Consider the following 25,928-nt stretch of genomic DNA (forward strand, 5'->3'; position numbering starts at 1 on the left):
GGCAGGTGTGAGGGCAGCGCTGTCGCTAGGGAGAGGAAATGACAGCTGGTCAGTCTTACAAAGACTTATTATTTAGCCCAGACAGTCCATAAACGTTTTTGTTTGAAAGAATATTTTTTCGGAATTGACACTTTATTTATCAAAATAAGACTTACAGTGGAAAACAAGTTACAAACCTCATGCAATCAATCGTCTACAAAAAGACGATTGATTAATTGTGTATACCAAAGTATATATTGTTCTGATAATCACAGGTCAAAGCAGTGGAATCTTTTATTGGAGGTCATTTTATTTGAAGATTATTTTTATATTTTTGTTGAAGAGGTTAACATTTTTTATTCAATATAATAGATAACTTCAATGTATTCTTTCTGTATTTCCAGCGGATTGCTAATATAACTAATCAAACCACACTGCGTGCTGAGTTTCGATACTTAGCCACCTCGCCCCCTGCTGGCAGCAGGGTTCATGGCACTGGAAGGACTATGCAGTAAATAAAATATCCATATCCTTTGGGCTAAGCAAAACTAATTCAGCAATAAGCCTTCACGCAAGATCTGGGGAACCACACACACACACACACACAGAGAGAAAAAAACAAGTTACATGGCAGTGTAATGCATAAACCCTCTCAGACCTTACTAGGTATTGAAATGTCCTTTCAGGTCAATCCAGAGAAAGTATTCTTCTTCAGCTTCCAATGAGCCATCATTGTGTTCATTGATCTTTCCCGTCTCATGGCTCAACCGAACAAGTGCAGTGCACCATCAGGGCACGGCCTCTCATTTCCAAGTTGCAGGTGTACTTCTCAAGGATTGTAGCACCCTTGTAAATAACTTAAAATACAATTAATAATTTGCCATAGCTTCAGAAGAAAGGTGGAGAATCCCTTCTCGTATATATGAGAGATGGCACATCGTACTGGTCGTTGGCTAGCTTACAATGTCACCCTTTAAGAGAACAATACAGCATATAAATACTTAAATTGTAGTCCCAAACAGATTCACTTCAACTGTTGAAATTGTTACAATTAGGTACAGAAAACAGGACTATAAAATCACCAAACTTGTTATAGTCCACTCACATATTAATAAAACAGGACATAAAATAAATGTACTTTGAGGCCAGGTTTTGTTTGTAAGGTACTCTGAACCTCCATCAAAATAGTGTCAATCTAAAGCAGACAGGGAATAGATCTTAATTCCCAAAGGAAAGGGGCTGGGAGGGCCTGAAAGAGAAACCAGTGTTGAACCAACGAAGGAACGACTGGTTGTTCTGAAGAACCTAATAAACATCTAATAAACACAACCGTCCACATTGTGGACCTGCAATAAATTAAATAAATACCTCATTGTATACCTCCTTTTAACTGAATGCAGCAGAGAACAGTGGCCTTCTTGAGAAACAAATTAAAGTTGAGGTCAAATAAAAGACGATGGCACCCATGAGCGAACTTCCCGTCCAAGTGCTAGGTGTTTTGTTAAGCGTGTGTGTTGGAAACTTTTACCCATAAAATAAGTAATTGTTATGACATGGGGGGGGGGTGGGGGGGGGGAGAATAGGGGTTACATTCAATTATATTACAAATATCTTGATCACCCTCTGGATGATCTTCCCGCAGCCAGGGCAGGGGGCGTGGGTCTTGTGCAGCCTCTTGGCACAGGTATAGCAGGTGATAAGGTGGGCGGTGCGTCCGTGAATGATGTTACCGTTGCGCGGTCGCACCTGACACAGCTGGCAGGGCTCCAGGAGGGCCTCGGGCCTCACCTCCACCTCCATCTCCATGCCCACGCTCTCCTGGCTCTCGCCGCCCGACACGGCCTCCTCCTTGGTCAGGCCGAACGCCAGGGGGCCCTTGCCCAGGGCCGAGCCCAGGGTGGGGAGCATCCGGTCGGGCCTGCAGTGGGAGGGCAGGACGACCGGGTCCGACACCGTGCGGCTGCAGTCGGGCACGTCCAGCCCTGCGTCGCTGTCGTCCTCCTCGTCCGGGGAGCCGAACGAGCTGCGGGCCGGGATGTCGGGCACCGAGAGGGCATGGGCGAGCAGGGGCACGTCCTTGTACCAGTCCTTGCGGAGGGCCCAGCAGCGGACGCAGTACCTCTGGAGAGGGGTGTTGTACTTCTTGCACTCAGTGCACTGCCAGGCGTCCTGGGAGGGCGGAGCGCGGCACAAGAGCGTCAACAAGAGAGCGCGGCGCACTTCTCCAACCGAGAGACGCGTTTGACACAGAAATGAGAGCGGGGACTATGAGGGAGGAAACACAGACCTGCGTGGAGACGTCTGTGTCCGTGTCGTCGCTCAGACACTGGGAGTCCTCGTCGGGCTCCTCCTGGATCTACCCCCGGCCAAACACAATCAGCAAGAGGTTATAGAAGAACACTCCCTGCTCCCCCCCCCCCCGCTAACCAGACGACCAACGAGGCCGGCGACCTACCTCTCCGTCGGCCTTGTCCTCTTTCCCTGCTCCCGTGCCCTCCGGCTCCGCCTCCGCCTCCAGGCAGGCCTCGCCCTCGCCGCGGCCACCGGCCTCCAGCGCCGCCTCCTTCATCTCCACGCTCACCCCCTCGCCCTCACCCTCCTCCAGGAACCACAGGTCGTCGCCGGTGGCGTCCGACACGGCCGCCGTGTCCCGCTCCTGCTCGGCGGACAGCGGACCCCTCAAGGCACGGCAGCGGTGCACGCTCCCGCCGCACCGCCGGCCTTCATGTTACAATATGCTTACTCGGTTAGTGACGATGTCCGTGGAGCCGTTACTCCTGCGGCTGTGGTTGCTGCCGACATTGCCCAGGAACCACCATGGCAGACCAGAGAGGTCCCACTCGTCCAGAGTAACGTCTAGTTTGGGCCGTTTGCAGGCTGACCGTGGCAGGCCATCAAGTGAGTCTGTTGGGAAACCAAACAACTGTTAAACGTTGCAAAATAGAAAAATGGCCCATTCAATCGTCTCGCTCGGACCTCAGACCTCGACAAACATCCCGATATCACTTGGAATAACCCAACCTTACTGTGGGGTTTGTGTGCGGATGATGGCTGGTTTAAGCAGCCTCACCTGGCCCGGGTCAGACTCTGGGGCTGGTTGAGGACGCACACCAGTTTACATTGAGCCATCAATGAGCACAGGCTGAACCAGCCATGGCCACACACTCAGTGAGATCTCCCACATAGCAGGATGGATCGTGGCAACAGACGTTGCTACCGTTACCTTGGTCACACTCCCGGGGTCGTCTCTGGGAGGGGGTCGGCAGGAGGGGCCTTTCCCTGCCGGGCTCCAGTCCTGCGACGGCCCCCACCCCACCCGTCTACGTTGGACAGAGGAGAACATCAAGAATTAGAGAACAGAGCGGTAACTGGGCACAAGGGGGGCCCACAGCTCCATCACCAGAGGGGGGCGGGATGGGAAACTGGATTGGTTGGGATGGGGGACGGGTAGGCGGGGGTAGGGTATAACCAGACCTCCTTGGTTCTAAACAATGGCCTGGGCAGGTGGGTTAGTACAATGTTGTAGACGGGGTGAAAGCTAAAGGACTTGGGAAAGGAAGGAACTTAATTTGGTTTAATAAAAAATGTATAGATGCCAGATTGCTTAATACTCCAGAGGAACCCGTTTTGGGATACACTTTAGAAATAATCGACCTACATCCAATTTTTTTATAATGATATTTGATAATTGGTTGTAGGAGGGGTTTGGAAGCCTTGTTATGTGGGACATAACTCACTAAAGGGATTATATTGTAACCATTGAGAACCAATGCCTGTTGCACAGGCTGCATCAAAGCTCTTCACGTCTAATGCCGAGTTATTAATGTGCAGTCAGGGGAGTTAGGGGCGGAGGGGTTTGGGAGAGCTGGGGTAGGAGGACAAAAGAGGAGGATACCGAGTATCGTGGGGGCCTGCCCCTGGATCACGAGCTGTGTTTTCCCCAACGGTTCCGGTGCAGAGAAGAGAACTCTGTGACAGACAGAGAGAGTGACTCTGCCCCCCCATCCACTGGGTGGAGCTGGTGCGTCACACAAGAGTGTGGGCAACGCGGCCAGACCAGTGCCACGGATGGGGTCGTACAGAGACGGTGCCACTCTGTACAATATGCACACCAATGAAGACAGCAGCCAAGGCCCGCCGCCCCACTGCACACAAGTCAACAGCAACCGAGGGAACTTTAGTTTGACCGCGTTGAGGGACCACCGAAGTCAAAGATGTCACACACACGGTGGACAAAGACCAACTGGAGCCAAAACCAGTGCTGATGTGAGCCGGAGTTGTGTGTGGTGGGGTGACAGGGCGGAGGGGTTTCTGTTTCTTCCGAGCACCATGCTTCTGTTTTACCTGACCGCGATCCTCCACTCCGCTCTCAACACACTCACGGCCCAAAGAAAGATTCTCAGCAGCGTCTGCATTTCAAATGAGACACAGTAACAGAAAGAGCAAACCATCCCACCCTTAACATTACTACTTTTGGTTTAAACCCAGTCAGACACCAATCACTCAGCCATCGTCTGCCGTCGGCCGTTCCAGGCTCAGCAGAAATAGAAGAAAAATAGATGCTGTCATCTGCCAAAATGAACAGATGCACTGTTGTACACACAACAAACAGAAAAGGCTAACAGAGGAAATTGGTGATGAAGAAACATTTACTTCCTGTTTCTGTAAAACAAGTTCATCATTATAGGTAAATATATATCCCAATACTGATGTTGTATTTAAGTCACTCAAACAAAAAGGGGAAAAGATAGAACAGAATTAATATGAATCAGAATAGCCCCATGAATGAACAAAATACAGTAATGTTATACAACGCATGAAAGAACATGACGAATATGTTCCCTCCAATGTTCTACAAAAAACAAACATGCCATACATTAAAATGTATAAATAAAGCACTTACTGCTAGCCCCAACCACCACCAAGTGCTTCTTCAGCATTTCATACACTGGGCTGTAATCGAAAAAATGATGCACCATTTTAAAATAGAGAAAATGCACATTTAAACAAGGCAATGCATAACTGAATTAGGCCATTGTGTGGGGTTAACCTGTATTTACCTTGGATTTTTGACTGAGAAGCTATCCACTTCAAGCAGTTCCCCAAGTGGGTCATCCTGACAGTGCACAATGTGCTGTCTCTGCTTGTCATACAGCTGCCTCCCCATGATGTATTGTCCCAGGTAATGCATCACCTATAGACAAAAAAAGAAATGTATTGTATAAAACCACGTTTGGAAAAGGGGCAAAATGTTAGTGTTGCTGCAACACTACTGCAAGTGAAACATGTCCAATGCGAGATATAGTATTTTAATCCTTTTTATAACAACCAACCTCTTTAAGGGTAAATACATTTTCCTGGGCTCCAGCAACACGCAGGATTTGCAGGAGAGGCGCTTTTGGCTGGACCTTAAATAGTAAACCTTTCTTTAAGCATTGATTGCACATTTGTTAATACAGTACAGTTAAAGACATTAAGAACGTCATTAAATTCGGATTCTTACCGGACTCCCCTCTCCAGGTAGTGTTCTGCATGAGCTCAGGGGCTGGGGTGACAAAGAGCTCATATTAAACCAGCCGAACCTGAAATACAGAAAGGTACATTCAGTTCTAACGTATTGTTCCAGAGTCGTAATATTAGCCTGGGCCACATATGCATGCATAGCATCATGCTCATTTGGATTTATCCGCGCTTATTCCTATATAACTGTCCCCTGGCGGCGTGGTTGAAAGGATGTTGGGGTTAAGCAATCTGTCTTCTGTAACGTCATTTATGTTCATGGAATAATTATGAATAATCCTTAACAGCGTAAAATCATTTACGGCGATGAATGTCCTGTAGGGCTTGAACGTAGAATAAGGCATTTGTTCGTACACTTTATCTAAGTTCTCACTAATGTACGCACAAGTTTTAGCAGGTGGCCAAACAATCATGATGCTGGTGGCGATGCGCGTTAACTCACCCATTACGAAACACGCTAACTGAGCTAACCAGCTAATCCAACAATAAAAAGCAAATCACTTATATTAGCTAACCTTCGTGGACAGACATCACGCCTAACTTTATTGGATATTACATTATTGCTCGCGTTGTGTTGCTCTGGTTGGCCAGAGAAACAATTATTGACTATGAAAGCGCAGATACTACTGAACATGTAGCATCAAGTAGGCTCGAGAAGATTCAAAATGATGACGGATACTCAAGTTCCGCGTACTAGTCCAGACCTGTCCCAAGGAAAGTATGGCGCCGCCTACTGGTGAACAAACTCAAGTACACGATGATCACGATGGTCACGGAGTTCAGTCTAATATATTTTCGTGGCTTGATGTATAAAATGAACCTTTCCGGACATATCTCAATATCTGTTATCAGAACTGATATATACACTACTGATAACATCACATATAAAGCCTAGAACCAGAAATGTAAATCAAATTGCAAAACAAAGAGTCTGTACAGCAGAGTGTGATAACAGTGTAGCCAGTTTTATTTGCCTTTAGTCAAACAGAAACACGCGTACATATAAATGATGGTATATTTTCTAAATATAAGAATATTGTTAAATGTCTTTACTATGGAATAATAATGGGGATTTTTTTTTCTCATATTCACAGAAATGCAAGATTGATGCAATAACAAATGGAAGTCAAATGTGTTGGCACAAACAGTTAAACGACAATTAAATTAAAAGAAGGTGGAAACATCAATTTGCTTTTTCACAGATCTGTAGTTACAGTGCAAAATTAAATCCTAAAAAGTACATGTTCTGTATGTAAATAACTAACCAATTGCTTGGACATATGCTAACTTACTGTTGTAAGTCAGTCTAAATGTCCTAGGTTTGGCCTTTACATGAGATCAATTTGTTACCATAGCTTATTTATTGCTGTAATATTGCCTTGGCTTGAAATAGAATGTGTCTAATGTGAGAAAAGTTCTGACACTGAAAATGTTACTGTATCTGCACCTGTGGTCAGACAAATAGTTAGCAAACTATTTTTTTATTGTTTTTCAAGTAGAGTTGTTTTCTTATTTTCTTTATGATATTGGCACAAAGGACAAGTGTTTTGTTTAAACAATTATATTTAACATTAGACAAACAATCAAAGTGCTTTGGTAATAATTCAAGTCTCATATCCACCACGCAAACAAAGAAATATTTAATCATGAAGTCAACTTATTTTTTCGGTTACAGCCTAAATCGTCATAACAAGATTGTCCCTTTCAGCCTTCAACTTGTCAGCCTTCACCAACAGCATCAATGACTGAAGCAACATCATTCAATTGTGTCTGTTCTATTCTATGCTACAATTAATGACTGCACTGAAGAGCTGGAAAAACTTGTGTGGACATCCCAGTTCCAGGTTCAACGTCGGCATATCGTTCATCAGGAGTGGCCCCAAAAATACTGACATGACTTCCACCAGCCCCCCTCTCCCCCAACTCAAGGCCGTGAGAGAAAAGGAGATTTTAGCGACAGACCAAACAATACCAAACACTGTTTCTCCAAGGCCACCATAGTTCTCTTTGACATCTGCACCTGGTTGGCTACTCCCTCTATCTGCACATGGTTGGCTACTCCCTCTATCTGCACATGGTTGGCTACTTCCTCTATCTGCACATGGTTGGCTACTTCCTCTATCTGCACCTGGTGGGCTACTCCCTCTATCTGCACCTGGTGGGCTACTTCCTCTGTCACAGGAAACAGAAATGCGCTCTCTATCCACCAGAGGTACTAGATATTTCGAACACACTCAGAAACAGAGTTTATTGGCAGCAGGCAAAGAGGGGTAGCTGTGTCTTGAAGATGCCACTTTAATCACATGTTTGAAGATCCTTTGATGAAAAGTCCTTTTGATACGTCCACGCCTTATTCTAACAGGTCCTGTGACGGCACACAGAACAGATGTATGAAAATAGGTTCACCATCATATATGCCTCAATAAGGTTCAATAGTAAGACACTGAAGACATGTGATGGGCTACCTGATCTGAATCATCATGGTAATGTGTCTTCCCAGATTCCATTGTGTGAGCATCCAGATGTTCCACTTCCTCTAACCCATTGGCCTCTGCATGTTCCCTCATCACAGAGTACCGGTGCACAAGGAACCTTGATGGTTCAAATATAGCAAAAGGACACAAGTGTAAGAGGTAAGTGTGTGTGTGTGTGTGTGTGTGTGTGTGTGTGTGTGTGTGTGTGTGTGTGTGTGTGTGTGTGTGTGTGTGTGTGTGTGTGTGTGTGTGTGTGTGTGTGTGTGTGTGTGTGTGTGTGTGTGTGTGCAGAATGAATAATATATATTTTTTAATTGTGTTCCAATTTTTTTTTTTTTATATTTGGATGTATGATTAAACAAATTACAGCCATTCGCAATAATATAATTGCAGAGGTTAAGGCCTTTCCTGAACTGACCTCCCTCCACAGACGTATTTCTTCACCAGCCAGACGCCCGTGGCAGCGCTAGTCAGCAGGAGAACGAGGACCACCATCACGATCACAGCAGTGTTTGACACGCTGACCTTTAGCTGAAGACACCAGGTGATAACAGTGCAGGAAGGGAGCGATGCTTAAAAACATGCCAACGGGTGGGGGACGGAGAGAAGGTACGTTGGAGGAATGTACAGCATGTGTGTATTTAGACAGCAGGACTGACCAGGGATTCGGGCTCGAGACTGCTGCTGGTGCACCTCTTGCTCAGGTCTGTCTCCTCCCTGTGCGGTTGGAACCCCCCCTCACACTGGTCTCCGGGAATCCTCCGGTAGCTTAACGATGAGAGGGATTGGAAGAGACGTGAGCCGGGACGAAAGGCAAGGGCCAGGCGATGAATAAACGACGGAAAAAGAGTTTCAAAAGGCACAGCATGGACACAGAAATGGCTTAAACGCTGATCAGAGCAAAAGGAAAGGAGACGAGTTGAGTGGGTCAAATTGAAGAGCCATGAGCCACGCTCACCCGGAGGTGAGGAGCTGCTCCGTGGTCCCGTTCAGACAGTACTGCAGCGGGTGGCCCTTCATCTCCTCCTGCTCCACACACTCCCCACTGGGCTCCGACCGGTAGTAGCCAAAGTCACTGCAGGGAGAACACCGGTGACTACCTGAATACAAGCCGCCTGATACCTAGTTCATGTTTGTGGATGGCTGGTGTGTGATCGAAAAAGGCTTATTATTCTACTCGCTAATGGGAAATTGAAGAGTAATTGAATAAAAGTGCTTGTACTTCTTCTAATACATTGCCTCTCACATGCTGGGTATTGAATAGTAGCTGCTGTCTATAAACTGGTTATACCGCGTATGTACGACACACATAACACAGTAGGAGCAGATCACATTGAGTTTTAACGAGGTTATACCAGTGATAGTCATCCATGGTGCAGGGGCAGGGGGTGGGCTGCTTGGCGACGGCGTAGCCCCTGCCGTTCCAGCACACTGAGTCCTTCTTGAGCCGCTGGTATTGCTCCTTGTAGCCAAGAATGCAGCCGTTGCCGGGGTCGCTGAGGTCAGCAGAGTGGGCCAGCCACTTCACGTAGTCCTCATCACCACCTGCACATATTAGTGTGCACACACGCGCGCACACACACACACACACACACACACACACACACACACACACACACACACACACACACACACACACAGATGCATGCACGCAGACACGGATTTGAACACATGTGTGACAAAAAACTTGGTCATGCCAGGAATTTTTCAGTTGTACGGATCTGTATGTCAAAATTCTACTGGTAGTCACTATATCTGTATTGGTTTTGCGTTGCTGTACTTTTATGTTATTCTTCTGGAATGAATAAAGAGTGACACCAGCTATGCATGGAATCTCCCCCCACCACATACTCACAGTCTCTGTGGAGCAGCTTTCCAAAGTCTATGGTGATCACCTCCCACTTGCTGAAGTCGGTCCTGTAGCCCCAGAGGCTGACGTTCATGGAGCGAGAGCCGGGCTCGCTGTCCATCCCGCTGAAGTGGAGCGGGTCGCTGGTGAAGTTGTACACGTGCCAGCACTGGCCCTCATCTGTTGAGAACCTGCGGAGGACAAGGACAGGAAGTATAGGGATTTGCTCGGGACTGGGGAAGTGACGCCGTAGATTATGTGGATCGCTGCAGAATGCTCGGTGACTTGAGTGTGTACTTCGTGCACGTGGTTGTGGTTTTGATTGCACACAATTTTCGTTCCAATTCCAAACTGGTTTTCGTCAGAAGCATTCCACTGAATCAGCCCTTCTCAGAGTCTCCAAAGACACAATGAGGTCCGGTGATGAGGGTAGATACTCTGTTTTGGGGCTGCTGGATCGTAGTGTAGCTTTGGATGCTGTAGATTACAGCATCCTGACTGGAAGGCTTAGGTATTGGGTGGGTGTCTCAGGGAGCGCCCTCAACTGTCTCTCAGATCTCAGATCTTTTTCTGTGTTGCTTGATCCCTACATGTCTGAAACTGATGCTCTTTCCTGTCATCTGGCTCATGATTCTGTCTTGGGTCCTATATTAACTGCCTTGCATATGCCTTACGTCATATTGCAATCAAATTTAAATGTATCTCATATCACTGCACCACTGATGATATCCAGCTGTCTCTTTAAAGAGCCAGTGACTGTTTCAGATGGAATCCAAACACTACATGATATAAAAAATGGGTTTTGGGCGCAGAGGTTTTTTTTCGCCTAAAAGAGGGGGGATGTTATCCCCATGGTAACGACCCACTTTATGATACTTTTTTAGTACCGTCGTCATGTAACTGTTATGAGCGTTATAATAAGCGATGTTGTATATAAAATAATTCGCTCTTCAGACGGAGCTTCATCATCTACACACACTGTGGCGTTATACAATAATTATACAATAAAGCTAACCTATCTTGCGTACACCATAGAACTGCTGAGGAACATTAATATGTTGACGGTCAAATAAAAGATTATGATGAATAATGAAAAAGTGGTTTTGGGTTCACTGGCTCTTTAAAATCTGATCAGTCTGACACACTGACCGTTTTGCACGGTCATCTATTTAAGTTATCTACTTAACTTAAATTAAGATAAAATTAATAAAATAAAATTTGACTTAAGTCCCTGCAGTGGTACACTGTGCATTTGATAAATAACAACCTATTCACTTTGTGTTTATATGGGGCTGACAAAACCAAAGGGTCCGCTCACTTGATCTGGCGGATCGGTAGGTTGGAGTGCTCCAGGGCCACCAGCAGGCCCCCAGAGTCCAGGATGGCATAGTGGTGGGGGCCCCTGAGGGCCAGCAGCCAGGAGTAGCCTCCGTCGTCCGACACGTACACGTCAGGGGAGAGCACTGACACTGAGTCCCCCATGCTGCCTGGAGCCAGAAAAGCATGAGGGGACGAGGATCAGGGACAAGTACTAAAGCACCAATGAATGAATGAATGAAGCAGTTACACTTGATTCATGTGTGTTCTTCAAATTCAAATACATTGTCTGTGTCAGTAGTCACGTTTCCATCTAAAAGGTGAAGCGAATCTTTTGAAAGTTCGCAAAAAAGAAATTCGAATTAGGTGCGTTTCCATCAAGTGGTTGGAGCGGAAAACGACACACATTCAGGGCTTGTCGTATCCTTTTGATAACATGCTCTCTCTTAGGTCCTGATATATAGTGGAATTGCTTTGTTGTTTTCCATCTAAAATAGCTGTAATTATTTTTTCTTCGATGAGAGCAAGGAAAAGTTTAACCTCTTCAGCGGTCCTATTATTCACATTGGCCATCTGTTCCATGGACGTATTTAAAGGATACATTGTACATATTTATAATTCGAAATTCTTCGCAGCCTTTATACCACAGATACTAGTCTAGGGTCTCAAATCGGAAAGACGTTGTCAGTCCTGTATGTTCAATGTTCGCTACGTCACAGCTGTTTCGAAATCTGTGTTTCCATCTCCCATTTTGCGCATTTACTCTCTTTTGCATAAGTCAAAAACCACCTCAAGCGAGCGGAAAAACCTTTTTGCGAATTAGAGCATTTTTATGCACATTTTGGTGTTTCCATCACCGTTTACTGATTCGTTATTTCAAAATGTGCATAAAATCAGGGGGATGGAAACGTAGCTAGCGTCAATGTTTGAATATGTCTGTGTGTTTATGGGTCTACCAATTTGTTTGTGTGTGTGTGTGTGTGTGTGTTTGTGTGTGTGTGTGTGTGTGTGTGTGTGTGTGTGTGTGTGTGTGTGTGTGTGTGTGTGTGTGTGTACCAGTGTCAGATATTAATGGGAGCTCGGGGCATTAAGATGAATTTATAGTGGCCCTTGGGATGACAAAATAAAGTAAAATATTATATTCTTCCCTTTTCAAAACTTGAAAAGCAGCTCCATATTTTATTTTCCTTATTGTCATTGATTATTGGTCTGTCAAGCAACATAGTAAGGTATTTCCCAACGATTGATAAAATGGCCCTGGAAATTATCCAAAATTCCCCAAAATGTATTACAAGGTGGGCAAAATGCCTACCCAGGTATGTACATGATGTGTCCAAGTGTGTGTTTGTGTGTGTGTGTATATGACCTACCATGAGCCAGGATGAGGCCCACAGCGTTGGGCTGTGAGAGAGGCAGCATGGGAACATTCATCTTGAGCGTGGTGCTGTAGGAGGCGTGGAGGTGTAGTCTGCACTGTAAAGACACACAGACTTGTTGCAGTACACCTTCCGACACCATTCACACCATGTATTGAAAAGGGCCTGCACCATTCAACCATTGCAAATTAGCAATCCCAATGTGTGTGTGTGTGTGTGTGTGTGTGTGTGTGTGTGTGTGTGTGTGTGTGTGTGTGTGTGTGTGTGTGTGTGTGTGCGTGCGTGCGTGCGTGCGTGCGTGCGTGCGTGCGTGCGTGCGTGCGTGCGTGCGTGCGTGCGTGCGTGCGTGCGTGCGTGCGTGCGTGCGTGCGTGCGTGTGTGTGTCTCACTCTCTCAGGCTTATTCGCAGCAGTTTGCATGTCACAGTGGCCGTTCTGAGGCGAGCGCAGAGCTTGCCATTTGGCTCCCTGGTCGAAGGTGATCACTGTCTCCACTGTGTTTTCTGTGATCAGGTAACAGCAGACAAACATCGTCGTACAGTTACAGACTCTCCAAGTATAAAGCCAACATGTACGTCTCAATAATAAATAATCTCTGTGAAAAATGGACAACTGCAAAGAAAGAAAGATATAAATTATGGACAGGGTATTCAAGTGGCAAATGTGTTTTGACTCCCAGCAGAAATGGATCTTTGTTTGTCATATCTACATCTAACATCCATAAAAATTCACTTTAAGTTGCTTCCATGTCTGCTAAATACCTAATACCTAAGTACCTAAGTAATTAGTGACAAAATATATCAATAAACCACTGTTGAATGGCCAACATCATCATCATCTAATTGAATCATGTTTATGAAGTGTATGCGCCTGTGTGTGTTTGGGTGTGTGTGTGTGTGTGTGTGCGTGTGCGTGTGCGTGTGCGTGTGCGTGTGCGCGTGCGCGTGCGCGTGCGCGTGTGCGTGCGTGTGTGTGTGTGTGTGTGTGTGTCACATGGTCCCACCCTGTGTGAGCACGCTGGTCATGTAGACTCCCCGGAGGGAGGAGATGACTGTGAAGTCGGTGTCACTGCCCGTGGAGGTGTAGAGGTGGCGCTCCAGAGACTTGGAGAACACGGCGCCTCGGTCGTCCGACGCGTAGACGGTCCCCACCCCGGAGTCTTCCCCCCCCCCCAGGACACAAAGTGCAGAACACATTGGAAGGGGACTGGTATCCGTTTAGGTGCTTTATACTACCACATTCCCGCTCCCTCTCCCATCATGGGTATGTAAGAACCAATTAGAAGGGCAGGAAGTGTTTGTCCCACAGAACACTGTCCCTGGAACCACACCTGATTTACATTAGATCCCCACTTTACATCAGAAAGCGGGCATTTTAAACACTTGCTCCAGCTGTTTGGTTTTACCAGCACCCAGAGCATCAACAGAACTTGTGAAAACCGCTATTAAAGTTCGTGACCCCCACTGTTGGATTAAATTGCAGCACATTAAACTTGACATGTTGATCCCTTTGGGCATTTTCCTTGTATCTTGATGAATCCATTTTTATTCTCTTTCATCTGTTATATATTTATCCATGTTTCTCCTCACCGGGTCTCCCGCTGTGTATGAGTTTTTATGTTTGTATATTAGGCCTCATTGTTACAGAATCCTGGGACTAAATTGAGCTCTCTGTTTGAATAAAGGTGACATAAGACACACATAAAAACTGCGATCTGCAACCAATCTGCAAAGAGTCTGACCTCCGGGGTCGTCGACGTGCATGAAGACCATGTCCTGATTGGCTGTCAGGATGGAGTAGAACTGCTCATGGTTGACCACAGGAAGCTGCGCCATATTCCAGACGTCTCCTCCGTCCATTGACACGTGGATCATGCGCTCGGTGCCCTGTTACACATACACATGCACATAAACACACACATGTATAACCTCACCAACACACACACACACACACACACACGGGCACATATAGTTCTATATATACGTTATACACATACCAAACCAGTCATGATGGAAGCGAACACAAAGCGCCCTCCTAGCACAAAGGAGAAGACCCGCGTGGCGATGGTCTGGAAACTTCTCCCGTTGTCTCTGCTCCTCTTCAACTCCAGCATTCCTTTATCGTCTGTGGAACACAAGTCCAGGCACTGCATGCATTAAGGCTGTTTTACATCACTCTGTTCTATTCCCTCTATTATGCAGCTCGTTCCCATCGAGTGCAGCACAATGGTTAACTCACTGCATGAGCCGTCACGGTTTGTCGTTAGGTAGATGCTGTTCTGCGTACCCCTGTCGGTGGAGAGAAGAGAAGAATGATGAAAAAGGGATGAAACGCAAATGAAAATGAACAAATGAAACAAAGGAAAAACGAACGTGCATCGGCTTTCACATTAAGATCCGGTCATGGGTTGTGTAACTGGTCGTTAAGACACTGTGGCTGTGGTGGGCTGTTAAGTGAGGCCTTCACTGCCCTAATTATCCATCCTGACGCCACCGCTATTGTGAAATAGCACATGGAAGTATTTTTCCCCATGATAATGATTTTGGTGGTTGACAACTGTGGGACCAACAGGGGCACAAGTCATGATTCAGCCTGACAGCAAGCGTCTCTCTCTTTAATGCTCTCCGTTTTGTTGGAGGTACATAAGGGACAGCTGTGGTGAACAAAGGCCTATCACAATGTTCCCACAGAAGGGCAGTGCTGACAGCCACAGTCTGACACCACACACACAGCCTTGACTGAACTCGGCTTCCTCCGTGGAGCAAGAGTCAGTCAAGAGCAGAAAAAACTGGCTCGGAGAAAAGGGAGAAAGGCAAAAATAGAAAAGGATGTTTTCAAAAGACAAATTGGAAATTGCTAATCTAATATTCCTGAATGTTCTATTATTTAATAGACGAAGAACTATTTAAACAACCAGCTTTAAAAAATCCATTCCTCAATTGTTGACACTGAACAATAATATTTTATAAAGTTAAAATAGCGAGTGGCATCATTCAAATTAAACGAAGTTCTTACCATCTGACCAGACAAACACTATCATGGATTTTACTCCAGGTGGCGCCAAAGTCCTCAGACAGCCACAGGTCCAACTGGTTGAGAGGGATAACGTCTTAGTAACTTTTTACAAATACTTGAATGCTCAAATATATGGCAAATTATTTCTTATTGAAAAACTCTGCCAAAACATCGTCCTAACTTCCAACACATACGATAAAAATAAGAATGACACAATGACATACTGTCATACTGAGTGTGAGGAGAATGTTGCAGTCGGCTGGGTTGTACAGCATTTGGATGAGGGGCAAGAACGGCAGGTCGGACGCAGTAAAACTCAGACCGTAGTCCCGGGAACGAAACACACGAGTGCCGCCGACTTCTGACCGATCACCCGTCAGTATGACCTGGAAACAAACAGATATCAGAGATAAAGGACCACTGAATACCATATGCTTTTCAGAACTCTGAAGACAACCAAAAGTAAAAGCATGCAACACGATGTATGGTGGTGCAGACACAAGCAAACAATGACAAACTAAGTATTTCATTGTATTTAATGTGATGGGTTCTAAAGTATGCAAACACATAGCTCCTATAGGGATTGGTTAACCTTGCCGGAGTGATCGGGGCTGATGCCTATGCCAAACTCAGCCTGGACAAAGGTGTGGTCAATCAGGTGGGTCACGTCCTTGAATGTCTTCCCATAGTCTTCACTGACACAGAGACAAAGTCAGAGGAGTTATTGGGTTAGTTGCTTGGTTTTTGTCATCGTTACTAAGGCTAGCTGAATGCTGAATGTCAATTTCCTGTGGACCACCCAGCCTCTATTCTCCGGAGGGGGCCGGGTGTCTCCTCTCACCTTCTGTAGAGGCTGGACTGACCGAACTGCATCATAAACATCGGCACCTGAAACGTGGTCAGGACCAACAGCACCTGTGTGGGGACAAAGACCGGCTATTAAACCATTATGCACAAACTCATTCAGCACCCTGTTCATGGACATCGTTCATACTCATATTTGGTGAAAAGGATTCTGAGAGTACTCCTCCAAGCATATCATCCAAATTGGAACAACTACAAAAAAACAAGTGTTGCGTGACCAAGTTTCTACGAAATCAAATGGACAGCCTGCAGCGCAGCTGCATAATATGCGGTTCAAATGGAGCTAGGTAGCTCGTTCCACCATCGAGGAATGCACGCATGAAAAGAGTCTGGGCTGCGGATGAGTTCCACGCAGTGGAACTGCGTGGAACTCATGTGGAACTCTGACAGGGACATCTGACAGGACAGGATGAGAGAGGTGATGTGTGTGGGGCCAGAGACTGCCCTGAACGCCAAAGGTTGATGCAGGCAGCCGCATGGAGCTGTAGTCCCGGTAGGTTTAATGATATGGAAGGACTCACTCCCACGCCATCTCCCACCCAGGCCAGCGATAGGGAGCCCATGCTCCGCACGTTGAAGGTGAACTGCAGGGAGGAAAAGGTTTTCATGTGAGAGGTCAGTGGTGGTGAGGGTAGAATTGTCCACATAAATCGCAAACCTTCAATCAGTCTCGCAGGAATGTGATTTGTTTATGAGAGTTTACCTTGGAAGCTAAAGTGTCACGTGACGCTGTTTGATTTCCGTTAGCTAGGATAAGTTGTAAAAATGTATGAGTACTGGCTTCTCACACACAAATAAACACAACCATCAACAACATGGAGGGCCAACCTGGTCTGGAGGCAAAACTGTGTGCGCCAGGTTACATGAACAACACAAAACACAGACAAACACACACACACATACACACAATCACTTTTCACACTGTCTTTTCAATGTCGGCCAACACAAAGCAAAAAGAAGAGAAAGGTTTTCCAAAGTAAGTTGGTCATTTGGATGCACTCTGTGTGTGTGACCTACATTCCTGACTGACTGACAAAGCTACAGCCAGAGAACAAGTCCATTACTGATGCCCTTAGAGCCCCCCACCCCATACCCTGCACTCTCCATGTTTCTCTCACACACACACACACACACACACACACACACACACACACACACACACACACACACACACACACACACACACACACACACACACACACACACACACACACACACACACACACACACACACACAAGCACAGATGCATGCACCCCCAATCACAATATTTTCAAGATTTACAAAGCATGGAAAGGAGATTAACTGGGGAAAAGCATGTAGCGAGCCAGCCTAGCCTAGCTCGAAGAAGTCCTTTAGCATTTGCTATTGATTTTTAAAAAACCTGAAAGTTCATCTGCAGCAACCCACCTAAGAACTACCGTATAACCAGTGGTCAGATACAAACAAAACAGTCCCTTAGACATGCACAATGAGCTTGAGAAAGTGCCTGGACATTGGAACAGCGAAGTTGGCTGCATCCCGACATTCGTTTTATTTGTGCGGAGAGCGAGAGCGAAAGAGAATGAGAGAGAGAGAGAGAGAGAGAGAGAGAGAGAGAGAGAGAGAGAGAGAGAGAGAGAGAGAGAGAGAGAGGGAGACAGGGAGACACAGAGAGAGAGAGGTTTACAAGGTGAGGATCAGTCTGGACCGCTCTGTAAAACTTCAGGAGTCTGCCACGTCTGCCCGCAGGAAGAGAAAGAGAAGAAAGCTCCTGCTTGAAGAGGTCCAGTGGAAACGGCCAGCGCTCCTGCCAAGTTTGTGAACACACCATTTCCATCACTCTCTCACATGGACCTGTTTATCACACCATCCATTACCTAATGTCTTCCTTCAACTGCCAGGGTGGTGACTGCATTATTTGTTGAAATATCTCTTTAAATACAGGATGCAAACTGGGACGTCGGTAAATGTTATGCTTTTCACAACATTAGGATGGTTTAAGACACAAATCTGAGAGGATTTAAATCCTATGAGGATTTCCTTTTTTTTATATCACATTTTATTCTCCGAAACAGATGTACAACCTGCTTCGATCCGGTTAAGAAACCTAAAGCTAAGTGCCTGTTCGTTTATCTGTACGTTTCCTACCGTGTTTGGGTAAATGCTTTCCTCCCTTTGGGAAAGGGAGGGAAAGCAACGGGTGGTCCAAATTTCAAAAGGCCAAATTCCCAATATTGCAAAGTTGACTGAATTACTGTGTTTGTTGAACCTCTGTATTTAATTGCTGGTAGGATTTTACATGGGGTTCAACAAGCCACCACAAACCATAAAACTACACCTCACTGAATAAACCTTTTGTTATTAAAGTATGTATGAAAGTAAAACGTAACAAAAAATATTGTTCTACAATGAGACAACGGGCAGAGCAGTATGGTGTGCAAGGATTTTACCTTACTTTCGTATTGCAATTGTTGTTAGAAAACGGGAAAGGAGGTAACTTGTAAAACTTGTACAACCAAAGTACAACCTGACTTACAATTGCACTCTCTCGAGTTGGAATGCTGATGAAGACAGTTGATCAATTTGTCATTTGATCAGATCAATGGACTGACGTCGACGCCTATGTCCGACTCCAGACAGCAAGAGCATGGATCATTCTGAATGGAATCCTTAGGCAGCACAAGCTCACACTCTGCACACTTAGTTTCTCTCTCTCTCCCCCTCTCTCTAACACACACACACACACACACACACACACACACACACACACACACACACACACACACACACACACACACACACACACGTCACACACACACACACACACACACACACACACACACGAGTCCTATACACACATATAGGTGGGAGTGAACTTTTGGAGCCGAGCCAGGCGGTTTCTCACACATCGGAGGGGGACACAATGAGGCCCTTCTTCCAGCGGGCTTCAGGTAAAGGTCTTCCTGCTCCACCAATGTTTGCACAAATAAAAGATCAGAGGCGGGAGGTCAGCCTGCCAGCCTCTGATCTGGGGAGACGAGGCAGGGGCTGAGCTCAGGGAAGTTACGGTTGGCGGGAACCAACCGTATCTTGCGGGAACCAACCTCGTCCCTCAAGACAGACTCTCTAGGAGCATCTATTTCTTTTACACTATTCAGTCAAAATTTGATGCAAGAAATTGTTATAGAATGAAAATGCAATCATCAGAATAAAAGCATCTTCAAATTGCACTGTGTGTGTGATCTATCTACCTATACGTAAGAAATAAAAACAACTACAACAACACACAAATGTCCCTTGGCTTCCTGTTACCTGGCCTCAAGTCTTTTACTTTTGCCAAAGTAAAGGTCATAATTTCCAAAAACTCTTTGACTCTTTGTCGTCTCTCCACCCCCTCCCCCCCCCCCCCCCACCTCCTTTGGTCGTTATGTCACCCCCCTTTACAAACAAACACCATGTGGAACATCACTCTCTGATGCTGTTCTTGGTGCACAGCTCAGATCCACGTTGAGGACAGAACGTGTTTTGGAGGAAAGCAGACAGAACAGAAAACAAGTGCACTTTCTCTTTCCACCACATGTCTGTCTCCTCCCTAATGTGCAGCTACAAATGCAGTACAAAAAATATGTGACAAAAAAGCCGCCTAGGTAAGGATGAAAAGTGTCTTGGAGTCTTATATGGACTCTATATTGGCTTCGAATTAGTTGTTTTGAATAATCATGTGCAGCTATAGCAGTGATATGGTGGACAACATTGAAATTCTAATCATCCGGACAATGATAACAAGTGAGATGATATACTCTGCACACAAAGTATATATCGCGTAGTCCTACCATGATACATGTAGTCTTACTTTAAGTTTCCAAATAATGCATTGAAGTGGGGCTGACCAACGGCTCTGATTAGGGAATGTAACACAGAGCAAGTCCAGGCTGGCACACTAGTTCCAGGGAGAGATGTGAGGAATGTTTATGGGGAAGTGTGGATCAAGGCCGACAAGAGTATAGCCCAAGGCTGCTTACTATTACCAAGCAGCATGGAGAATCGCTTCCACGGTCAGAAGTTGCTCCAGGTGTGGGTAGGGGTAGTCACAGTCAAAGATGCAACATCAGACTTTTCCTTGTTTTGTTACTGCCTCACAGACTTGTTGCACAAACTCAAAGCACACACACACACACACACACACACACATCTTTTTAGAGAGAGAGAGAGAGAGAGAGAGAGAGAGAGAGAGAGAGAGAGAGAGAGAGAGAGAGAGAGAGAGAGAGAGAGAGAGAGAGAGAGAGAGAGAGAGAGAGAGAGAGAGAGAGAGAGAGAGAGAGAGAGAGAGAGATTCTTGGTGTCTAGGATATTATTCTTGAACATTCCTCTGGCTGCTCCTCCGAATAGAAGTCCGTTATAAAACACCCAGACTTGACTGGCTTATGCTTGCGGATACATGAAATATTATCATACCAAATGCTTCTGTGCCACGTGATAAGGGAGTTAATGTGTATAGAGTTCAACTCTGATTTAAACTTTTGCCAAATCAATCAACTGCATGTATAATTGTTTATTCCGTTGGACCACCATGCTCCATAGGTAGGTCCTGTAGGTCTGTAATAAATAAATTATAATCATCATTAAATTCATGTATTACCTATTTCTGTATGTCTAGTATGCATCAATCAGGTTCCAATATATGCACGGGTATGATCGTTGTTACACCGTAATAGCTCTGATCTCATAAACATTGACCTGAATGTGTTTTACATGGGGTCTAAACCACGTTATCTAAACCAACGTCGAGCCAAGTATGAAGGTGCACTAGAGTTCATCGACATTCACTACTACCACCGTTACCGCTTCTTGAACACACGAACACACACACACGAGGGATGACGCGCGCACCCGCACGCACATGCGCACACGCTCACATGTCGGATGCCACAATTCTTAGCTTTTGCGATAAGATACACTTCAATATGACTACAGACAGATGTAGAAACACTTACAGTATGCGTGTTGTTTTTTATCGTAGACTCTATTCCAGATAAAGATGTGCATGTTAGCCCAGTCACTTCTGCGCTTCGTATACTGTGTTTTGAATGTCCCAAGCTTGTTATGTTCCCACCACTGATAAGATCCCTCGGTCTTAAGTGTCTCAAACCCTTTCCCTGTATCCCGCCGGCGAAGTATTCTGCTTCTGGAAAATCCTTGGCAAGTAGTGGGAAAACCACCCCGAAAGCAAAAATGCAATATATAGAAAACATGTTTATAATGCTCTTCAACTTTTCACTCAAGATCTATGAGAAACTCATTTTTCTGACTCCAAACTTCGCTTCTCGCAACACATACCCCCTCATTAGCATTCGCTATTTCAACTGCCCATCCACCAAAGCACAGGATTGGTTGACCATATTATAGTCTGCACTTTCATTGGACTTCTGGTCGACCCCTCCGCAAGTGGTCTTCCATCATGCACGCACACTGCAGAGCTGACCCGCCATCTAGTGGACATTGAATGATTGTCAACCAAGATTAGGTTTAACTGGAAATAGGACATTAGTTTTAAATCCAACACACTGATGAAATTAGTTATATTTGTTATGGAAAACGTTAATGTGGTAATTTGATTCCAGTGTCAGAGCTCATTCGGTCACCACTAATGCCTTGATGGATTGAGCATTCAGGGAAAACTGATTGAAAACCGTGGGCTAGGTTACTGCATTTAAATGCAGGAATACGCAAAAACCTGTGCTGCCGAACAAATAAAGAATTAGCAGGCAATATTATTTTTCAATCTTTCAGATAATAGACATAGGTAAAGACTCAAAATACTTTGCACTAATTTATCTCCATCTGCACAATATTAACTTTTATTCTATGAAATTTCAATCTTCAAAATGTCTTTGGGCCATCATTTTGTGTAAATGTAGATTACATTTTCTATAGATTTAATTTTTTTATAATTGTCATTGCCATTGCCATTCATATAACTCAACACAATAAGACTCAGTTCAGACAATAATTTTTTAGAAGACAAGTTTAATTTTTCAGCATTGCTCCGTTACAAAACAAAAAAAATAACCCTACCCCACAATACCCATGTTTTAACTGTCAAATTGTTCCAACGCCTGGACAGACCTGTACAATCCAGAGAGGAGAAGGAAATGCCGACATTACAAAAAGAAGCATCTCATTATAACTGGGAAATTCTGACTCCAGGAGAAAAGGGCGAGAAAGAGAGAAAGATCGTGAGAAATGCGTCTGATGAAGCGGGACCCATCCGGCTCTGGAGCTCCAAAGATAAATCTTGAGATCACTGCTGCTGCACTCTAGATATCCTTGATGACTTCCTCCAGCTCCTCTTTGGAATACATGTGGAAGGTTTTACCAGGCTCTATCGTAGCCAGCTGAAGAAGAGACGGGCAGGTTGGTGTTAAATTGAAGGGTTGACAATAAACACAAATGTAGAAGGATTCATCCCATCAGTAGCAAGTTGCTGTATATAACCAGCAGAACCACAGCAACATATCGGTCTGGAAGATGGAAGAAAGCAGCTAACCTCAATGTTGGTGGCATTGAGCTTCTCCTCCATGACCTGCTTCAGGATGGTGAGGGACGACTTGATGGCCTCTTTCAACGTCATGGACTGAAAGAGGATGAACATCTCACAATCAGAATGTGAAGCCAGGAGGATGGCTACTTGGAAAACAGCAAATACCTTATTATCCAAGGACATATTGTGTGCTTGGAAAATTTAACACAGCTAAATGTCTTGTAGCCAGTCGGCTCAATTGAAATCCATACTTTTTAGATCTTTCGTGGTTAAAAGTACCCTCTTTTCACCACATCATATAAGCCCTACACTTATTTACTCAATATTAATTAATTTTGTGAAATAGTAATTAAGAGGTTACTCATAAGTACATGTACCTTATGGTAGACTTCCTGAAGTGAGCTCTGGGCTCCCTCTGAGGCTGAGCCAATAGCCCGAGCATCACACTGCACAAAGGTGCCTGAGGGGTCCATGTGGTAGCTGGATCAACCAAGAGAGAGGGCACATTAATACGAGAACCACAAAGAGGTTATAGAACTTAAGATAAATGTTAGCGGTACTCACAGCTGGGGTCCTTTCTCGTCCAATCCTCCGAAGAGCAGTGCGACACCAAATGGCCGACTCTTTAGGTTAAAGAACACAGCAACATAGTTATAACAGGAAGAAAATTAGTAAAGTTAACACATTCATAATAATCATGAATGCTATTTATTCCAAGACACGCAAATGAACCGGAAAATGTTACGGCATGACAGAACAAAGCATTCGCCGTTTCCTTATGCTCCTTGATAATATAATACATATTGTGATCCAACATCTTTCACATCTTAAAAAAAATTGTTCAGACAGATTAATACTTGAACCCATAATAGTTTGACATTAAAATTCTGTCATCAAATTTTTCTACAGCCTATGGCATGGCCTGGAAGGTGGATTGTCCCAGAAATTGTCCCATTGGATGTAGAGGACTGACCATAGCACCAGGGTCAGCATCCTCCTCCCCAAACTGCAGAGCCAGGTTGGACACAGCCTGGGTCACACTCTCAACAGTCATCGTCTCATTGTAGGTGAACCAGTGGTTCTTCAAAAACAAGGAACAAAGTAAGAAAACCAGGAGTAGCAAAAAAAAAAAAAGCATAAATGCAAACTTCTCTTAATTATTAAAGACAGTCATACTTGTGTTTCTACTCTGGCTTTGTCGATGAGGGTCTTAGCATCAGCAATTAGTCCACTCATCGCACAACCTGTGAACCACATATTCATTAAAACAACATCCATAAAAAGCTTCCCATAACATCCTGTATGAATACAGCTAGATTGCAAAGCCTAAATAAAACAAAGCTTATCAACAGGGTTGCACCTACCAATATGTGTGTCAATCTCCACAATCTTTTCAATGCTACTCGGCTCCATCAAAGGAGAGGTAATCCTCTTCTCAACAGCCAGACAGACCCCCTCTGAGGTCTGGATACCGATGGCTGTGGATCCCAGCTGGAAGAGATGGACCACAGAAAATCATGAAACTGAACCGACAGATTTATCTCTGGCTTTCCTGCCTTCATCTCATTACACATATGATTGACATGAGCCTACCTTGATGGCCTCAATGGCATATTCAACCTGGAACAATCTCCCTTCTGGAGAAAAAGTATTCACCCCACTGCAAAACAGACGTTGGTTATAATTATCAGGTAGGGTAAGAACACATCGTGCAAGGATTTAGCAAAAGTAGATGAAAGTGAAAGCAAAAGTAATAACGCGAGTTTGGAAAACGAGTTTGCAACAGCGCCTATGGTAATTAAGATATACAACCAAAAAGGAAATAAGGTCTTCGCATTGAAAACCTAGAAATACTTAAGAGGAAACGTTTAAGTTGTGTTCGATGTGACAACATTTGCTAACCTGTCATCAAATCAATGACAAAGCACTTTGCCTTCTAGCTTGGATTACTTACCGGTCATATTCCGATCTGGTAAGGAACATCTTTGAAATTCAAACCTAGAAAAAAAGATAATTATACATTAGCATTTTGTAGAGGAAGCAATTCATAAATAATGGTCGACGAGTTGGTGTGCTTTCAGATTTGAGGGTACGATTAGCCGCTACAGTTAGCGATGCGGGCTAACTGGTGCAAAGCAATACACCAGGCACCAATAGCTCATACGTTTCAGGGTTGAAACATTTCCATTCAATGCTCCGATAATAAAATTGCTGAATTAATCAAAAAAGCCATTCGTTTAATCCAAGACGATAAAAAAGACCCACGTACCTCTTGCAACAGATACTTGAATGAGTTCGCTTGTTTCAGAGGAAGCTTCGGGGGTGTTACATATAAACTAATCCGACGTCGAACAACGGAACGCAGTTTTAGAAATGTTCCTACTGAAAGTTGGTAGAGTTGTGTGTAGGTCGAGTGTAGGCCTATGTAATATTAATATTACTGTGTGATTATGCAGTATTCATCTTAATTATGTAGGAAGAAGAATTTAATTAAATTCATATTTTGAATGTAGACGATGTAGCACTATAACTATTATCATTTATAATGAAAATAACAATATTTAAATTAGTGTCCCATATGGTCTAGCGGTTAGGATTCCTGGTTTTCACCCAGGCGGCCCGGGTTCGACTCCCGGTATGGGAACGAGTCATTTTAGGTAGGCCCTCGTCTCCGATCGTTATTGTGCTGTGGTGCGACGATGAAACGAGGCTATCCACATGACCGTTGTAGGCATACTCTAGCGGTTAAGATTCCTGGTTTTCACCCAGGCGGCCCGGGTTCGACTCCCGGTATGGGAACTAGTACTTTGAGGTGCTTCTCCTCGTGGTCGTGCTGTGGCGCTGCCATTAAACGAAGCTTTCCACTTGTCAGTTGTAATGTATACATGCACCACAACCTGCAGAACCTCTTCTGCGTGATAGGCCTATGCCAAACTTCAGAAATTATTGGGGGTCTTGAATTATGCAATTACAGTACAATAAAACAATTAACAAATAAAGTTTTAAACAAAATT

At 44.8% G+C, this 25,928-nt stretch overlaps 3 protein-coding genes and 1 non-coding gene across 5 annotated transcripts; 1 reads left to right on the forward strand and 3 right to left on the reverse strand.

Annotated features, from left to right (window-relative positions):
* Positions 1–268: 268 nt before the first annotated feature.
* mdm4 (MDM4 regulator of p53) lies at positions 269–6,180 on the reverse strand. The gene is made up of 11 exons (XM_060070361.1): positions 5,942–6,180; positions 5,483–5,561; positions 5,313–5,387; positions 5,040–5,173; positions 4,883–4,932; positions 4,324–4,388; positions 3,203–3,299; positions 2,723–2,883; positions 2,435–2,635; positions 2,267–2,335; positions 269–2,148 (listed from the first exon to the last, which is right to left on the reverse strand). Exons 2-11 carry the CDS (start codon positions 5,543–5,545, stop codon positions 1,576–1,578), a joined length of 1,488 nt encoding a protein of 495 aa, XP_059926344.1. The 5' UTR covers positions 5,546–5,561; positions 5,942–6,180; the 3' UTR covers positions 269–1,575.
* Positions 6,181–6,443: 263 nt separating this feature from the next.
* Positions 6,444–21,729, reverse strand: LOC132471231 (sortilin-like). 2 transcript variants are annotated; one of them, XM_060070359.1, is made up of 20 exons: positions 21,368–21,729; positions 16,915–16,977; positions 16,371–16,444; positions 16,122–16,224; positions 15,754–15,915; positions 15,530–15,603; positions 14,753–14,802; positions 14,511–14,638; positions 14,256–14,400; positions 13,518–13,673; positions 12,905–13,017; positions 12,510–12,612; positions 11,141–11,309; positions 9,829–10,013; positions 9,329–9,518; positions 8,932–9,048; positions 8,633–8,741; positions 8,392–8,504; positions 7,965–8,091; positions 6,444–7,864 (listed from the first exon to the last, which is right to left on the reverse strand). In XM_060070359.1, the coding sequence occupies exons 1-20, from the start codon at positions 21,623–21,625 to the stop codon at positions 7,850–7,852; spliced, it is 2,454 nt and encodes an 817-aa protein (XP_059926342.1). In that variant the 5' UTR covers positions 21,626–21,729; the 3' UTR covers positions 6,444–7,849. The 2 variants fall into 2 exon arrangements, with proteins under 2 accessions (XP_059926342.1, XP_059926343.1); XM_060070360.1 differs by having other exon boundaries at positions 16,371–16,502; positions 16,541–16,977; positions 21,368–21,454.
* Positions 21,730–22,506: 777 nt separating this feature from the next.
* psma5 (proteasome 20S subunit alpha 5) lies at positions 22,507–25,294 on the reverse strand. The gene is made up of 10 exons (XM_060069608.1): positions 25,184–25,294; positions 24,869–24,912; positions 24,508–24,574; positions 24,279–24,405; positions 24,091–24,158; positions 23,888–23,995; positions 23,479–23,537; positions 23,292–23,394; positions 22,921–23,007; positions 22,507–22,768 (listed from the first exon to the last, which is right to left on the reverse strand). The coding sequence occupies exons 2-10, from the start codon at positions 24,895–24,897 to the stop codon at positions 22,691–22,693; spliced, it is 726 nt and encodes a 241-aa protein (XP_059925591.1). The 5' UTR covers positions 24,898–24,912; positions 25,184–25,294; the 3' UTR covers positions 22,507–22,690.
* Positions 25,295–25,486: 192 nt separating this feature from the next.
* trnae-uuc (transfer RNA glutamic acid (anticodon UUC)) lies at positions 25,487–25,558 on the forward strand. The gene has a single exon. It is a non-coding gene; the product is annotated as a tRNA-Glu (tRNA).
* Positions 25,559–25,928: the final 370 nt, after the last annotated feature.

The sequence above is a fragment of the Gadus macrocephalus genome, chromosome 13 (assembly GCF_031168955.1).
Source record: "Gadus macrocephalus chromosome 13, ASM3116895v1".
NCBI classification, from domain to species: Eukaryota; Metazoa; Chordata; class Actinopteri; order Gadiformes; family Gadidae; genus Gadus; species Gadus macrocephalus.

Bases quoted from the DNA above. Each gene is read 5' to 3' on its own strand.
- psma5 (XM_060069608.1), bottom strand. From the start codon at position 24,897: ATGTTCCTTACCAGATCGGAATATGACCG. The intron at 23,538-23,887 runs GTCAGTCCTCTA...TTTAACCTAAAG, and splicing joins ATGCTGACCCTGGTGCTATG to AGTCGGCCATTTGGTGTCGC. The intron at 23,008-23,291 runs GTACATGTACTT...ATCCTCTTTCAG, and splicing joins TTCAGGAAGTCTACCATAAG to TCCATGACGTTGAAAGAGGC.
- LOC132471231 (XM_060070359.1), bottom strand. From the start codon at position 21,625: ATGTTTTCTATATATTGCATTTTTGCTTTCGGGGTGGTTTTCCCACTA. The intron at 15,916-16,121 runs GTTAACCAATCC...GTTTGTTTCCAG, and splicing joins GCCCCGATCACTCCGGCAAG to GTCATACTGACGGGTGATCG. The intron at 14,401-14,510 runs GTATGTGTATAA...TATGTGTAACAG, and splicing joins CTTCCATCATGACTGGTTTG to GGCACCGAGCGCATGATCCA.
- mdm4 (XM_060070361.1), bottom strand. From the start codon at position 5,545: ATGAGCTCTTTGTCACCCCAGCCCCTGAGCTCATGCAGAACACTACCT. The intron at 4,389-4,882 runs GTAAGTGCTTTA...TTTGAAATGCAG, and splicing joins GGTGGTGGTTGGGGCTAGCA to ACGCTGCTGAGAATCTTTCT. The intron at 2,336-2,434 runs GTAGGTCGCCGG...GGCCGGGGGTAG, and splicing joins AGGACAAGGCCGACGGAGAG to ATCCAGGAGGAGCCCGACGA.